The 12925-nt window shown below is 37.9% G+C and overlaps 1 protein-coding gene across 2 annotated transcripts in view; it reads left to right on the top strand.

Annotated features, from left to right (window-relative positions):
• The window catches only part of ADCY2 (adenylate cyclase 2), a 216699-nt gene that overhangs the window by 132907 nt on the left and 70867 nt on the right, over positions 1-12925 (top strand). For both annotated transcript variants that reach the window (XM_030041979.2, XM_030041980.2), the window contains 3 exons: positions 5155-5303; positions 6515-6626; positions 7690-7817. In XM_030041979.2, the coding sequence (XP_029897839.1) occupies positions 5155-5303; positions 6515-6626; positions 7690-7817 (389 nt within the window). The remainder of the gene's footprint in view (positions 1-5154; positions 5304-6514; positions 6627-7689; positions 7818-12925) is intronic.

A 12925-nucleotide genomic window follows, 5' to 3' on the forward strand; every position in this document is an offset into this window, starting at 1 on the left:
CAGCTGATTAACCACTACAACAAACAGCTAAGGACTTAATGAATTCTCCATCTCTTGATGTCTCTGTAATCAAGATTGAATACCTTTCTTGGTGTGTATGAGTGAAAGGCAATTAATTGGTCTCAGTACAAGTAATAAGGTTGATGGAGGTTACTAACATAGGCTAAATTTAAGAGGATAATAGCGCCTAATTTTTAAAAACCATTTCCCCTCCCAGTTAGGAGTCCAAGTTAGCTTTAAATAAAAACAATTTACAGCTGTTTATCCTAGTTGGTGTATTTAAGAGAATGTGCATGAGGTCTGGGTAAACAGTACCATAATTTGGCAAACAACTACCCTGTTGATCACCATCTCTGTCAGCCACATGGCTGATTCATCATTGTGTGATCAGGAATCACAAGATTCCTTTCTTGTAGGTTAGTTCTTGATACATTTCAAGGGCAGCTGAAAATTTTATTTTATCCATGTTTATTTGTAAACTTTGTTGTGAAGCTGGATGCACGTATAGGCTAATTGCTTCTACAGCTCTTACTGCTGACTTATTGACCTGGTTTGTCAAACTTGCTAAATAGATGATTAGACATAGGCCACAGGAATCTGAAAACAAAACCCAACCCACATAAAAGTAGAATTCAATATTCAGTGCCCTAAATGACATCGTAAGGGACGAAAATACCTCTATATGGGATTAGAGGGACAAAAATGTCCCTATAATCCTTCACTGATCTACATATATGTAGTTTTTCTGCAGACTTTTTCAACATCAGCAGCTCAGCAATGAAGATGGACATTTCTTCCAATAAGACCAAAATTTGGACCTGCAGTTCCCTCCATAGATGGGGGGGGGGGGGGGGGGGGGGGGGGAGAGGGGGAGGGAGAAAGAGAGAGAGAGAGAGAGAGACTTGACCCCTACAGGAATTCAGTATTAGATTCTGTGAATTGCCTTGAAGGACAGTTTCTCTCCATTGAGAGTAAGGTGCTAAGCTAATTTTAATGTAGTGAGCCCTATCAGAATACCTTTGTTTCCCCATGATGACATTCCCTTGTCTATATTATTCAAGAGATCAGGCTAGATGGAAGAATATTTGGCCTTTAAATCTATAAATTCTTAGAATTTTTTATGCTTCGGTAAAGAGTTGATAGTCATGTAATCTTGTACAAATGAGTGAATCAGAATTGGTAGTTTACATAACAAAACAGGAATGAGCAAAGAAATAAAGCATTATTGCCTCAGGCCAACAAGAATTTGATCTGTGAAATACGCACTTAAGAAAATGTACTGTACTGAGCATTTGAGGATATTTTGCTTGCTTACTGCGTAACAACAGCATGACCTCCATTGTGAAAGATACTGCAAATGCAATTGCCACCTTGCAAAAACAAACACAGTGCTATGATCTTAACTGAGATATGCTAACTCACTCTAGCTAAAAAAACATCTAGAGTTTATCAAGCTTTAGGGGAGTGATGAGTAACTGGGAATGACTGCTAAAGTCATCTGTATAATTCAGGGAAAATCCTGACAAAGAAATCAACTTGGATGTGAGAGTCTGAGAGAACAGGAACTCAAGTAACAGTTTGACAGATACCACTGAAAATCCTCAGTTAGAGAATCCAGGAAGGATGACTACTTGCTAGCCATCTACTGGGATCCAGATGGACTTGTTCAGAGAAGAAAGGAGTACTTAACCCTACAGTACTGAAAGATGCTATAATGGTGTATTCAGTATGGATTGTGCGCTCTGTCTTTTATCCCTAGGACTTAAAGGTCTCAGCTACCAGTGATTTGAGTGCTGAGGGAAAAGCATAGCCCCAGAGAACATGGGCAGTGTGGAAATAGTCTTGTGTGCATAAATCACGTGTACTGGCTGTAAGGTCATGTTGGTAATATTTCAGGGAAAGACATTTGTGAGGGGATTTTCATTATTGCCATAGCACAGCAGTTTCTTTTTTACCAGAAGCAAGTACTGTTACTTTTAGTCTGAAGACTTTTAAATGCTGCATCTTGACCTGCTTTCAGAATTACTTTGGCTTTTTCTTATGAAAACTTTGGCTTTTTTTCTTTACAGTGGCTTCTCTGTCTACTACAAATAGGCAAGTGTTTTGTCTTAAAGTCAGGGTCTTGTATGTTGGTTCACCTAGGTTTTGATGTGCAGATTTTCTGTCATTTGGGGAGAATAGTACAGAATGTATTATCAAATAAAAAGCCATCATTAGCAGCAGTCTTGATTTGTTCTGTTCCTCACACTGTTCCAGTCTGCAGAAATTTCAGTGCACAACATCAGGCACTACAATCTGGTTAGTAATTGGTTTTAATCCTTCAACTATGCTCTTTTTAGCCACCAGAGATGACAAAACGTGAAGGAAGAGGTGTTACTGAATGCTTTGCTTTCCTTAGGATCTTTTAGCAGAAAGAGAGGGAACACTGTATTTGTAACCATTTTGTATTTGGCTAGCTGACCAGCCCAGCCACTGTCTTCATAAATAGTTGAGATTCAGCTTCTTTCACAATTGTCTTTTTGTGAAAGAAACCAAAATTAACAATCTGCATGAAATGTAATATATGACTTGATAACACATTATCACACAAGTGGTAACTTCAGGATTGAAATGTGAGCGCTCGCAGCCTGCATGATGGAGAGGTCGGCTGCAGCGTTTGGGTGGATCTGGGCATGGCAGGATATTTTGCAGTGTGCTTCACCAATTGCAGTTCTCTAAAGCCACCTCTGGTTGTAACCTTCTCTTTTGTACAGTGGAAATGGTGGAAGGAAAACATTCTTTGGAGGGAAGTTCTGGTGTGGTGAACAGCTTCACCAGGACGTTTGAGCAGAATGGAATAGTGGTCTGGCCTCCTTTTTGGAGGGGAAATACCTCGTCTCTCCTGCTGTCCCCTACAAAATGAGGGCTTTCTGTTTTCCTTTTCCTCTTACTATTCTTTAGCTTGTAGTTGACTTCATGCTGCTTCCTATGAAAACTTTTTCTATTGCTTTCTTGAAAACTTCTGTTGCTTTTCTCTTTGACCTTTTGCCAGCCTCTCTGGGTTTCAAAGACATGAGCAGTAACCTGGATGTTGAGTGTCTGCCTCACTGCCTGTCTGGAATCATAACAGTTGTAGGAAGATAGTGAACTAGCTTGCATTTACTAGCCATGGTACAACAGGAGCACAGTAATGTAAAATTGGAGCAAAGAGCACTTACCTCTTTGTTAACTATTTAATGATAATTAGTAACAAGTCCTGACCCATCCTGTACATCACAAAACAGCAACTTTCTGTTAGATAAAGACCAACTTGCAAAAGTAAGTTTTCGTTATGGAGAAAATCCACTGGTTTTGCAGGCATTCTTTATAAGTTAGCAAAATACCTCCACCAAGGACCAGTGGACTACATTAGAAATGAAAATACATCAGCCTGTTGGATGTTTATTTGCTAAAATGCCTAAACTTACTAAATTAATCTTGCATTTAAGAAATAAAGCTGCATTAACATTTTGATGAAAAGTCAATTGTATATAGTCTTCTCAGTTACAATGTGTCAAATCTGAGATCCTAGCAGTAGGAAAACAGTACATTTTTTATTTTATTCTTGCCTCCTTTAGTCAGGCTAGAGACAGATATGCTTTACCTTGAACATTACTTCATGACTTGTCTTACTGTTTATGTGATATGCCTTAGTATGCAAAACAAAGAGCAGTCCATACATACATGAATCAAAATTATTTTTAGATCTTACTGAAGTGAAAAGAAAAAAAAAGTGATTAGTTCAATAGTACTTAGCAACAAAGCAAGATTCTATCTTGATTCACTGAAATAGAGGTTTTTTACAAAGTGTGTGCAGAATCAGTTTCATAGGGCCTCCTGTAAGTTAATGCTATGCTCACAGGTACACAAATGCTATGAAGAATGGGAAGTCTTCGTTATATGTGACAGAGATAGATAGCCGAGGTAGCTGCAAATACCAGAGAGTCTATAGCCCTCTTATTGCCATGCTCTACTCAAGGTCATTAGACCTAAGCAGGAGTAATTATCCCAGGCTGAGCATTGGATTAATGGTTACACTTCTTCTGGTACCTTCACGAACAGAACTGCAAACTCTGCAAAAATGCATATTGTGAACCAAAGAGAACACATCCCTGTGAGGAGCACCTGCAAACCATGCACATTTTGAGGTCGTCATCTTTTATGGCCTAGCTGTTTGTTCCTCTGACTCTGTCATGGGCTTTTACAGCTGCCTTCCCCCTCATCACTGGTCCAGGGTTCTGGATTTTGTGCTTAGCCAGAATTAGCTGCTCTGCTCTGCCTATGAGAAAATGGGAAATTCCTGTTCAGTTTTGAGGTGGAGTATGATCAAAGCAGGAAGGTTGGGGTTTTTTTTTTGCATTCTAGCTATTCCCTTGTTGATCCAGTTTCCCAGAGAAGTAGGAACTCAGTGAAAAGCTGTCACAGGTAAAATGGGCAAAATTAAAATGTACTGATGTAAGAGAGCTTCACCAGGAGAAGACCATGAGTATAATACCAACGAAAGATGAGGAAAAATATGTAGTTTTTTTTTAAAAATACTCAATTTCCTTTTAGGTTAATACTTTAAAAAAACTTCAGTTTGTCAAATGCCTTATTAAAGTAAGGGGAGAGTATGTATCAAACTAGTCTGCAAAAGTCCAACATTTTCAATATGTTCTGTGTCCTGATTTTATCTTTTCATTTTCAGTCTAACAACTGCTAAAACTATGACTAAACACTTAAAATACATTAAAAAAAAAAAGATTTAGCCTACTCTTGCCTGAACTGGACTGCATTTCCCTGAAGTCCTCTGAACAGTCCTTGCAGCTCTTGCTTTGTTTGCTAATCCATATTTCCTGCATTCTACTCACATATCAAATAGATTACTGTACATTGCTTCTTCAGACATTAAGTTTAGCTTAAGCTTTTTCTAATACACACAAAACCTTGAAGAAGTTGGATATTACTTGGAAATGTGTATATCTCTGTCACATTCTTCAAGGAACTGATTAATTTTGGAGGCCATACCAGGCAAATGCCTGAGTGCAAGCCTCATTGACATGTTCTGGGGTATTGACAGTAGTGTATGTGTTGCACAGTATTGCTTCCATGCCAATTTCGTTAAAGAAGTTGTGGACATTTCATTTTATATTTTAGGAGCGTCTTCTACTTTCTTTACTGCCTGCTCACATTGCCATGGAAATGAAGGCAGAGATTATTCAGCGGTTACAAGGTCCCAAGGCAGGTCAGATGGAAAACACCAACAACTTCCACAATTTGTATGTCAAAAGGCACACCAATGTAAGGTATTGTACTATAATAAACTGTATCAGCAACATTCAGAAAAATTTTGAAAAGAAAGTGTTAAGAGAGCAATTAAGAAAATAATTGGTTTAATATGTTTTTCAGCAACTTAATGTTTAGTATCCATTAATTTGATCAAATGCTAACAATTCCATGTTCCAGTTTGTTGTTTAGAAAAAGCCACGCATTAACAGACTTTCTTTATAATGTCTTAATTTTTCAGGTTAAGGTACCAAATCCTGCTTTCATGTATACTAGTCAAAATTGTAATTCGTGTCAGTTATGTTATTCTAAATTTGTAATTCTCTTTAACTGGAGCAATTTCTCGGGTTTTATATAATGTAAACAGAGGCAGCTGTATCACATAGGTATTTTACACAGCATCTGAGAGAAAATATTCTGCTAACAAATCTAATTATTTATTAATTATAAATTTGTCGACGTTAGAAAAATAATTCACCATGTATTTCAAATATTCTTTCATCTTTACAGGTTGTTTTGCCTGGGTTTTTTTGATTAGACAAGTTAATTTGAATGACATTCTTAGAAATTATTTTTCTAAAGCAAGTATTGCAGGACTTTGAGGAAGTTCATTGTCACTTGTGAGCACAAATATTTTTTCCTTAGCCTGATTCTATGAATTGGTCAAGTTTTCTTGGTGAATAGAAACATAGTGTATGGCTTGAATATCTTAGCAGTCAAGCTTGAATTTAATAGTCTGAGTAACAAGTGAACAAAGACTTCCATGCTGCATATCACTGACAGGTAATTCTAGACAGAAAATGTCTACAATGATAAAAAGTTATTAAGCAATTTCTGACAATAAACATTTTTATTGAAATAATTGCCAGTATTATTATATTGCCGATTTGTGAGTTGGAGAAAGATTTCTGTTTTTTTTTAATACACTGTAACAAATACAGGTATAGAATGCCTATAAATACCTATAAATATAGGTATACCTATAAAGGTAATACCTGTGAAGGTAATACCTATAAAGGTAAATATAGGTATGTATTACCTCTAAACGTAATGCCTATAAAGGTAAATGTAGGTTTACCTATAAATACAGTTCTACTTATTGCTCCACATTTAATAGTGGCTGTTTTGGGTACAGGCATAGCTCTGTGAAGTCCAGGTTTTGCTGTTGATTGATAAATCTGAGTTCTGCAGAAGGAAACTGTGACCCAGTTTCTGTTCATTTCTGTTGTAGCATCTTGTATGCTGATATCGTGGGGTTCACTCGCCTGGCCAGTGACTGCTCGCCAGGGGAATTGGTGCACATGCTAAATGAGCTGTTTGGCAAGTTTGATCAGATTGCAAAGGTGGGTTCCTACTGGGCTGCTATTGTTAGTTTGAATAAGTAAGTAATTTTTGAAATATTTTTTCTTCTTGGGGACTCTTCTACCTTCAGGCAGCATTCCTGAGGCTTTGGCAGGAAGGTTAGACTTGAAACGTGTGAAGAAAAAATCTGGCTCTGGTCTGAGTGCAGCACTGTGTTTCTGCCAGTGTGACAATCTGTGAAACCCAAGATAGCTCTCTCTGATAGGACCAATAGAGACAGCTCATGGAGCCCGATAAAGCTTAATGGCAGATGAACAACTCTTTTAAATAGATTTTTTACAATAAAAAGAATTGAGAAACTCAAGATAGAAGACTGATACAGTCAGTTTTCTGATCTCTGAAAAAGCATTTAAGAGACTGGAGGACAAGAGAGACAATATTGATCGAAGCACTTTTAATTACTGACCACAGCTTCTTGATTACTCAAGAAAAGATTAAAATACAGTCAGAAGATTTTCTTCTGTTTATTTAGGTGTCATTTTTATAAAAATCACATCAAACTTCATGCTGTGTGTGAAGGTAAAATCAGAAACACTAAAACAGGTAAAAATTTTCTGTGTTTTTTATTAGTTCCAAAACTATTCTCCAGTATTGGTTAAAAAAAATATATATATATCTTTGCATTGCCTTAGAGTACAAAAGATAGAAATAAGATTATGATTGCTAGTTTCAGGAAGTATTGCATAGTACTTTGTCAAAGATGTAAATGTGGTCTTTTGATTTCATATTTCAAACAAAAAGACTTTATTTACATTGAGTACATGATACTTTGACTCAGTTCTTTACACTGTGAACCACACTGCGGGTAATGGTTTGCAGTGAACTTGCTTTCTGGTTTTGCCCATTAAGGACCATAACAGATGGAGGAATCATCCCTACAAAACTGACAGCACTTCTTTTTTAGCAAGCCAAATCCTTCTCTACTGAAACAAGCTTAAGTAGAATGATTTTGTTAATATCATTTAAGTCAGTCTTTGTAACAGTAACCCTTCATTTATGTAATTCAAATTGAAAGTGACCATCTCACCTTGCTTTTTCCTCCAGGAAAATGAATGTATGAGAATTAAAATCCTAGGTGACTGCTATTACTGTGTTTCTGGGCTACCTATATCTCTTCAAAATCATGCCAAGAATTGTGTGAAAATGGGACTGGACATGTGTGAAGCCATTAAGTAAGTGCTGAACTTTTTGTTAAATATTCCATAATAAAAAGGTTGTTGCTGTTCTATCTGTTGCTGTGCTGCTGGTTGAAACATTCAGACCTGCAGTAGTTGCTGTGTTTCACTACAAGGTCCAGCATGGTAATCTTGATCTCAGCCTTAGCAAAGAAATGTTTTAAGATGTTGGGTTGTGCCAGGCTATCTCGTCACTACACCATAAAGATGATTAAGGGCCTGGAGCATTGCTCATATGAGGAAAGGCTGAGAGATCTGGGACTGTTCAACCTGGAGAAGAGAAAGCTGAGGGAGAAAAATCTCATCAATGCATTTAAGTACCTGAAGGGAGAGTGCAAAGAGAATGGAGCCAGCCACTTTGGTGGTGCCCAGTGACAGGACAAGAGATGATGGGCACAAACTGAAATGCAGGAGGGTCCCTCTGGACATCCTCAGGAAACACTTTTTTCACTGTGAGGGTGACTGAGCACTGGCACAGGTTGCCCAGGGAGGTTGTGGAGTTTCCAGCCTTGGAGATACTCAAAATCCAACTGGTATGGCCCTAAGCAACCTGCTGTAGCTGGCCCTGTTTTGAGGAGGAGTTGGACTAGACAATCTCCAGATGTCCCTTCTGACCTCAACTATTCTGTGATTCCAAGATGGTAAATATCCCAATAGACATCACTTAGGACTTGGAAGCTTTGCTTTTTTCAGAGCCATGATGCTGCCACCTGCCTGTTAGTCAAACGGCTCTGTGAGAGGCCAGAGCTCCTGGCTCCTCCTGAGTTTGGAGTTCAGTGGTGGTCAAGAGCAGTTGCCCCTTCACAATTAAGATACCTCAAGCTCTGAGCCCGTGGAGTGATACTGAGCATGTCTGCCAAAGACATTTCTAATGGGTTACAGATTCCTGGGCTGAGACACCTACTTCTCACGTTGTTAAAGAAGCAATTAAATATGCCTGTCTTACTCGACCCCAGGTTTAGGTTTAGTTTCAACTTTTCTGTAATTAATTTTTTAGGTGAGGAGTTTCTAAAAAGTTTTGTCAGTTAACACATTAAGACACTATTGAGAATTCTGTGCTTAGCAGTATTTTGGATTTGTGGGTTGCTGTATTTGTCCCTTATTTCTTTCCCCTAATCATTGTGCTTGTTCTGTCTTTGAAACAGAAAGCAGAACAAGGTATTTGAGAGTCCTAATGTGATTGCTTTTGAAATAGCAGTTGTAACTTATTTCAAGTAACTCAAGTAGTAACAGGAAGCTTGATATGATGGTGAAAGAGGCAAAAGAAATACGGTTGTATCTGACGGGTTAACACTTGTAAGGCATCTGAGGATACAGCTACGGGCATACTTGAGGAATCCTCTGGCTTACCACTGAAGAGTAGATTGGGAATGGATTATAGGCAACTGTAGCAGTTCTGAAGACGATGGGACTTCTTTGAAGTCTTGTGAAAGGGCAGCTTTACTTCCCCTCATCTTTTCACCTGACTGGGATCTGAACTTTCAGTGCAGAGTAGAAGTAACTCTTGTAAGCTACCTGCCCTGGATGAGTTCTGCCACCAAAGCTGGACGCATTTCAGTACGACGGTACTTAAACCTAGTTTGGATGTCTGCACATCATGCTGAAGGGTCTTAAACCTGCCTATCCAGAAACTTCAGCTCACTATTGTAGTTTGTTTGTTAAGCAAGGGTCTGATTCTGTTAGCTTATTTAAAAAACATTTTGTGAGGAAAGGACAATTAAAAAACCTTCCACCTCTTTTTTTTTTTAAACAAAAGTCAGATAATTCATTTTCTGTAACTCATACCTGAAGTTCTTTTTAGCTTTTAGGAGTTAAAATACTGTAAATGGTTACTTATAGCAGTTATCATTAATGGTACAAATATCTTTTCTGTAGAAAATCTAAGTTTCCTGTTTCCTTTGACTAAAATTACAGTATATCTAGGTCAGCTACACTTTGCAAAAATATATATCATGTGGAGGTCTGGATATTTGGTAGTCACCTGTGTGATTTCTTTCTTTAAAGAACTGGACTTTGGTTTTAAAACTTGGTATGCTCGTTTGTAAGTTTCAGTTCCAATTGTGATGGTTTTGCCCAAATCGCATTTACCACTGTCCAGGTAGCAAAGTAAGAAATTACCTCATCCTTGTGAGGTGTATGTGTGGTGCGCACCTCATCATGAAATGGATGGTTATGTTGAACAGTGTTGTCTCAATGATTAACTAAACAGGCATACCAAAGTGATTCCTCTAATCCTTAAATACTACCCTCCTATGTGTGTAATGGTAGTCACAAGAGCATTTTGGCTTTCAGTTACCTGGTCTTGTGATTTGATCCGGGGTAATTACTGTATGGGTAGGTTGACTAATGCAGATTTGATTCTTTTCCTTTTAAGGTACTCACGAAAAAGGTGTAGTATCTGTGGAAACTAGGATTTTGATCTCCTCGCTTTAGGGATCTTTTGTAAAACTAACCTCACTACAGGAATTAGGTGCTGCATTTTCTAGTATGTTTTTTCTTCATCCAGATATAGTTGTACCTTACATTGTGTCCAAAGAGATCTATTTTTTTAAGTGTTACTTGCGGTAGTTCTCCTTGCCAAGCATTACAATCTACAGATTCTTTGTTTCCTCAGTTGCTTTCACTGGATGCTTTCTCTTTTTCATTTAGATATACTAGAACATTATTATAATTAAAACAATTAGGAACTAAAGCTAACATCCCTTCAGTAGAGCAGTAGGTAAAAGAGTGTCTCTAAGTTCTGACTCCCCACCTTGGTTGGCTTAAAAATATTGGGGTTTTTTGCCCAGCCTTTCAGTGAAAATGAGAGCTTTTTGGTTTACGTTTCAAAAGATCTGCGTGCTGTGTGATAAATGTGAGTTAAAAGCATTTGCACAGAGTTTCTGGTCAACCTGATGCTTTTTTACTTAAGAGAAAAAAGTATAGAATGTTACAGGCTGGTGGAAAAACAATGCTAAGCTCAAGCCATAAGTTTTGCCCTTCCTGAAGAACTGAAAGTATAATTTTACATATCACAATGCAATGCTTTACTTGAGCTCAGAGAGCAATCTGTCAGTTCCTCACACTTCAGAACTTCCCAATTTTCTTTGAAATAACTTTCTGCTCAAGCTACTATCAAGTATGTTCATTGTTAATGCCAGATGATAAGGTCCTCTGTGGTAAGAGCAGCCTTATAGGCTAGAAAATTATCTTTTAGTTGTATAACGCATTGTGATCTGACTTTATTACTGTAGTCAGAATCCACAACGCTCCTGTAGACAGATGCCTGATTATCATAGCCTGTTTACATCTCTGTAAGAAGTGAGGCATCTGTACCCTGTTTTCACATGCTTTCAAAATATTATGTCAAGGGTTGCAGCCTGCAGGTGAATAAAAATTACTGATTATTAATCAACTCCATATTTTGTTGTGTGACTGCTGCATCTTTGTGTGGAAGCATATCCTGAAATACTTCTGTGGCCTATAAAACTAGAAGTAGTAATACACTTGCTGTTGGAAGTGTGTCACTCAATATATGTTTGACTCTGTGTAAGATATCTTTTTTGTCAGATATGAGTTTTTGTTATATTCAGTCACTGAGGTGCAAACTGACCCCTCAGTGCCTAAGTTACTGAAATAAAGCAGTTTGCTATTTAGATTAACAGTTCTGTATAGATTTTACCACTTGAGTATGGGTTCAGTTCCATTTCTCTTTGAAGCAAAAAGGAGGAATTCTACCAAATTGCCAGGTATTTGTAGTACAAACCCTTAGTCTTGTTTCCTAATAAGGTGTAGCTCCATTTTGAGCAATTCAGCCTCACTATGCTACAGATTGTTTCCCTTTAAACATATTAGTAGTCCCATTGATTAATTGCTTTGCTTCTCTGCTCTTTGTTGGAACAAATCCAATGTTTTTTATAGTCTGCAGCCTGCTTGCCCAGGACCTTATCAAGCCATAGATGCTAGTGCTGCCTGTGATGTTGAGAGCTGACCACCTTAACTGGGTGTCTTGAAGCTAGAGTTTATCTGTTAAGGCAAAATATGTTTGTGTATGAATATATGTGCTGATTTCCTTCAGCATAAACTTCACCCCCTTGTCTGTCTGGTCACCTCTGAATTTGTATGTTTCTCAGCCACACATTCTCAAATACTGTCTTTGATTTGGTAGTATGAAATGAGTTCCATTTCAGAGGAAAGTGAAAGAAACTGTTGGATGAGATGGTTGTACTAATTTGAAAGCTAGATACAAAATAAAATAATTTTTGGGGGGGTATGATTTCATTCCTGCAGGTCTGATCCAAAAGGGAACTATGCTTTTAAAGCTGGCAATTTGCAGGGGGTTAAATGCTCAAGGCTCACTGTATGTGTTAAAGTCTGTAAGACAAGACTAAGTGAGTCTTAGATACATTAGTCCAGAATTACCAATGAATAAAGCTCAGGTAAACAGAGTAGATGCTTTCCTAACGACCTGAACTCTTGCTTGTGTGGAGTAAAGTTGCTACCACTACCTGCAAGCTAACCATGCCTGTGAAAAACATAAAATCCTCACAACTCAAATTTCAGGCTGCAATAGGAAAAATACAGTCTTGATGAGTATTTTGACTGCCCAGCCAGGATGGGCACACAGACTGTGGTGTGCTGAGGGAAACCAGAGAGACTGCAGGAGCAGAAAATGAAATAATAGTGGGAAGTTTCAGATATACTTGTGTAGGTAAGGCAAGTGTCCTATGGGGATGTCATAGACTGCATTCTTGGACGCATTCAGTGCCTGCATCATCATAACAATTGTTCAGGGAGCACAGGAGAGAAGTAGTAAACCCTAATTTGGTCCAGAGTAATACTTCTAATTTAAAATCTTCTATGTTTTCTTTAATTTGTGAGATGGAAGAGAAGATTCAGTTCTGGAACATAGTCTACTTCCTCCCCTCCTTAAGTCTTGAGAACTTATTATAAAGCAGACTTTATGGCTTGCTCTGCAAAATATGGCAGACAGCCTTTCGACAAGCACTCCTAGAGGTTAAATGTTTCTCTTCCACTTTGCCCAGTTTTGTAAAACACTTTTTTTTTTTTTTTTTCCCCAAAGTGTTAAGCTTGGGTCATATTCCTTGTGCAAAGTGGTGTTTGTC

This window comes from Aquila chrysaetos, chromosome 18 (genome assembly GCF_900496995.4).
Source record: "Aquila chrysaetos chrysaetos chromosome 18, bAquChr1.4, whole genome shotgun sequence".
NCBI lineage: Eukaryota > Metazoa > Chordata > Aves > Accipitriformes > Accipitridae > Aquila > Aquila chrysaetos.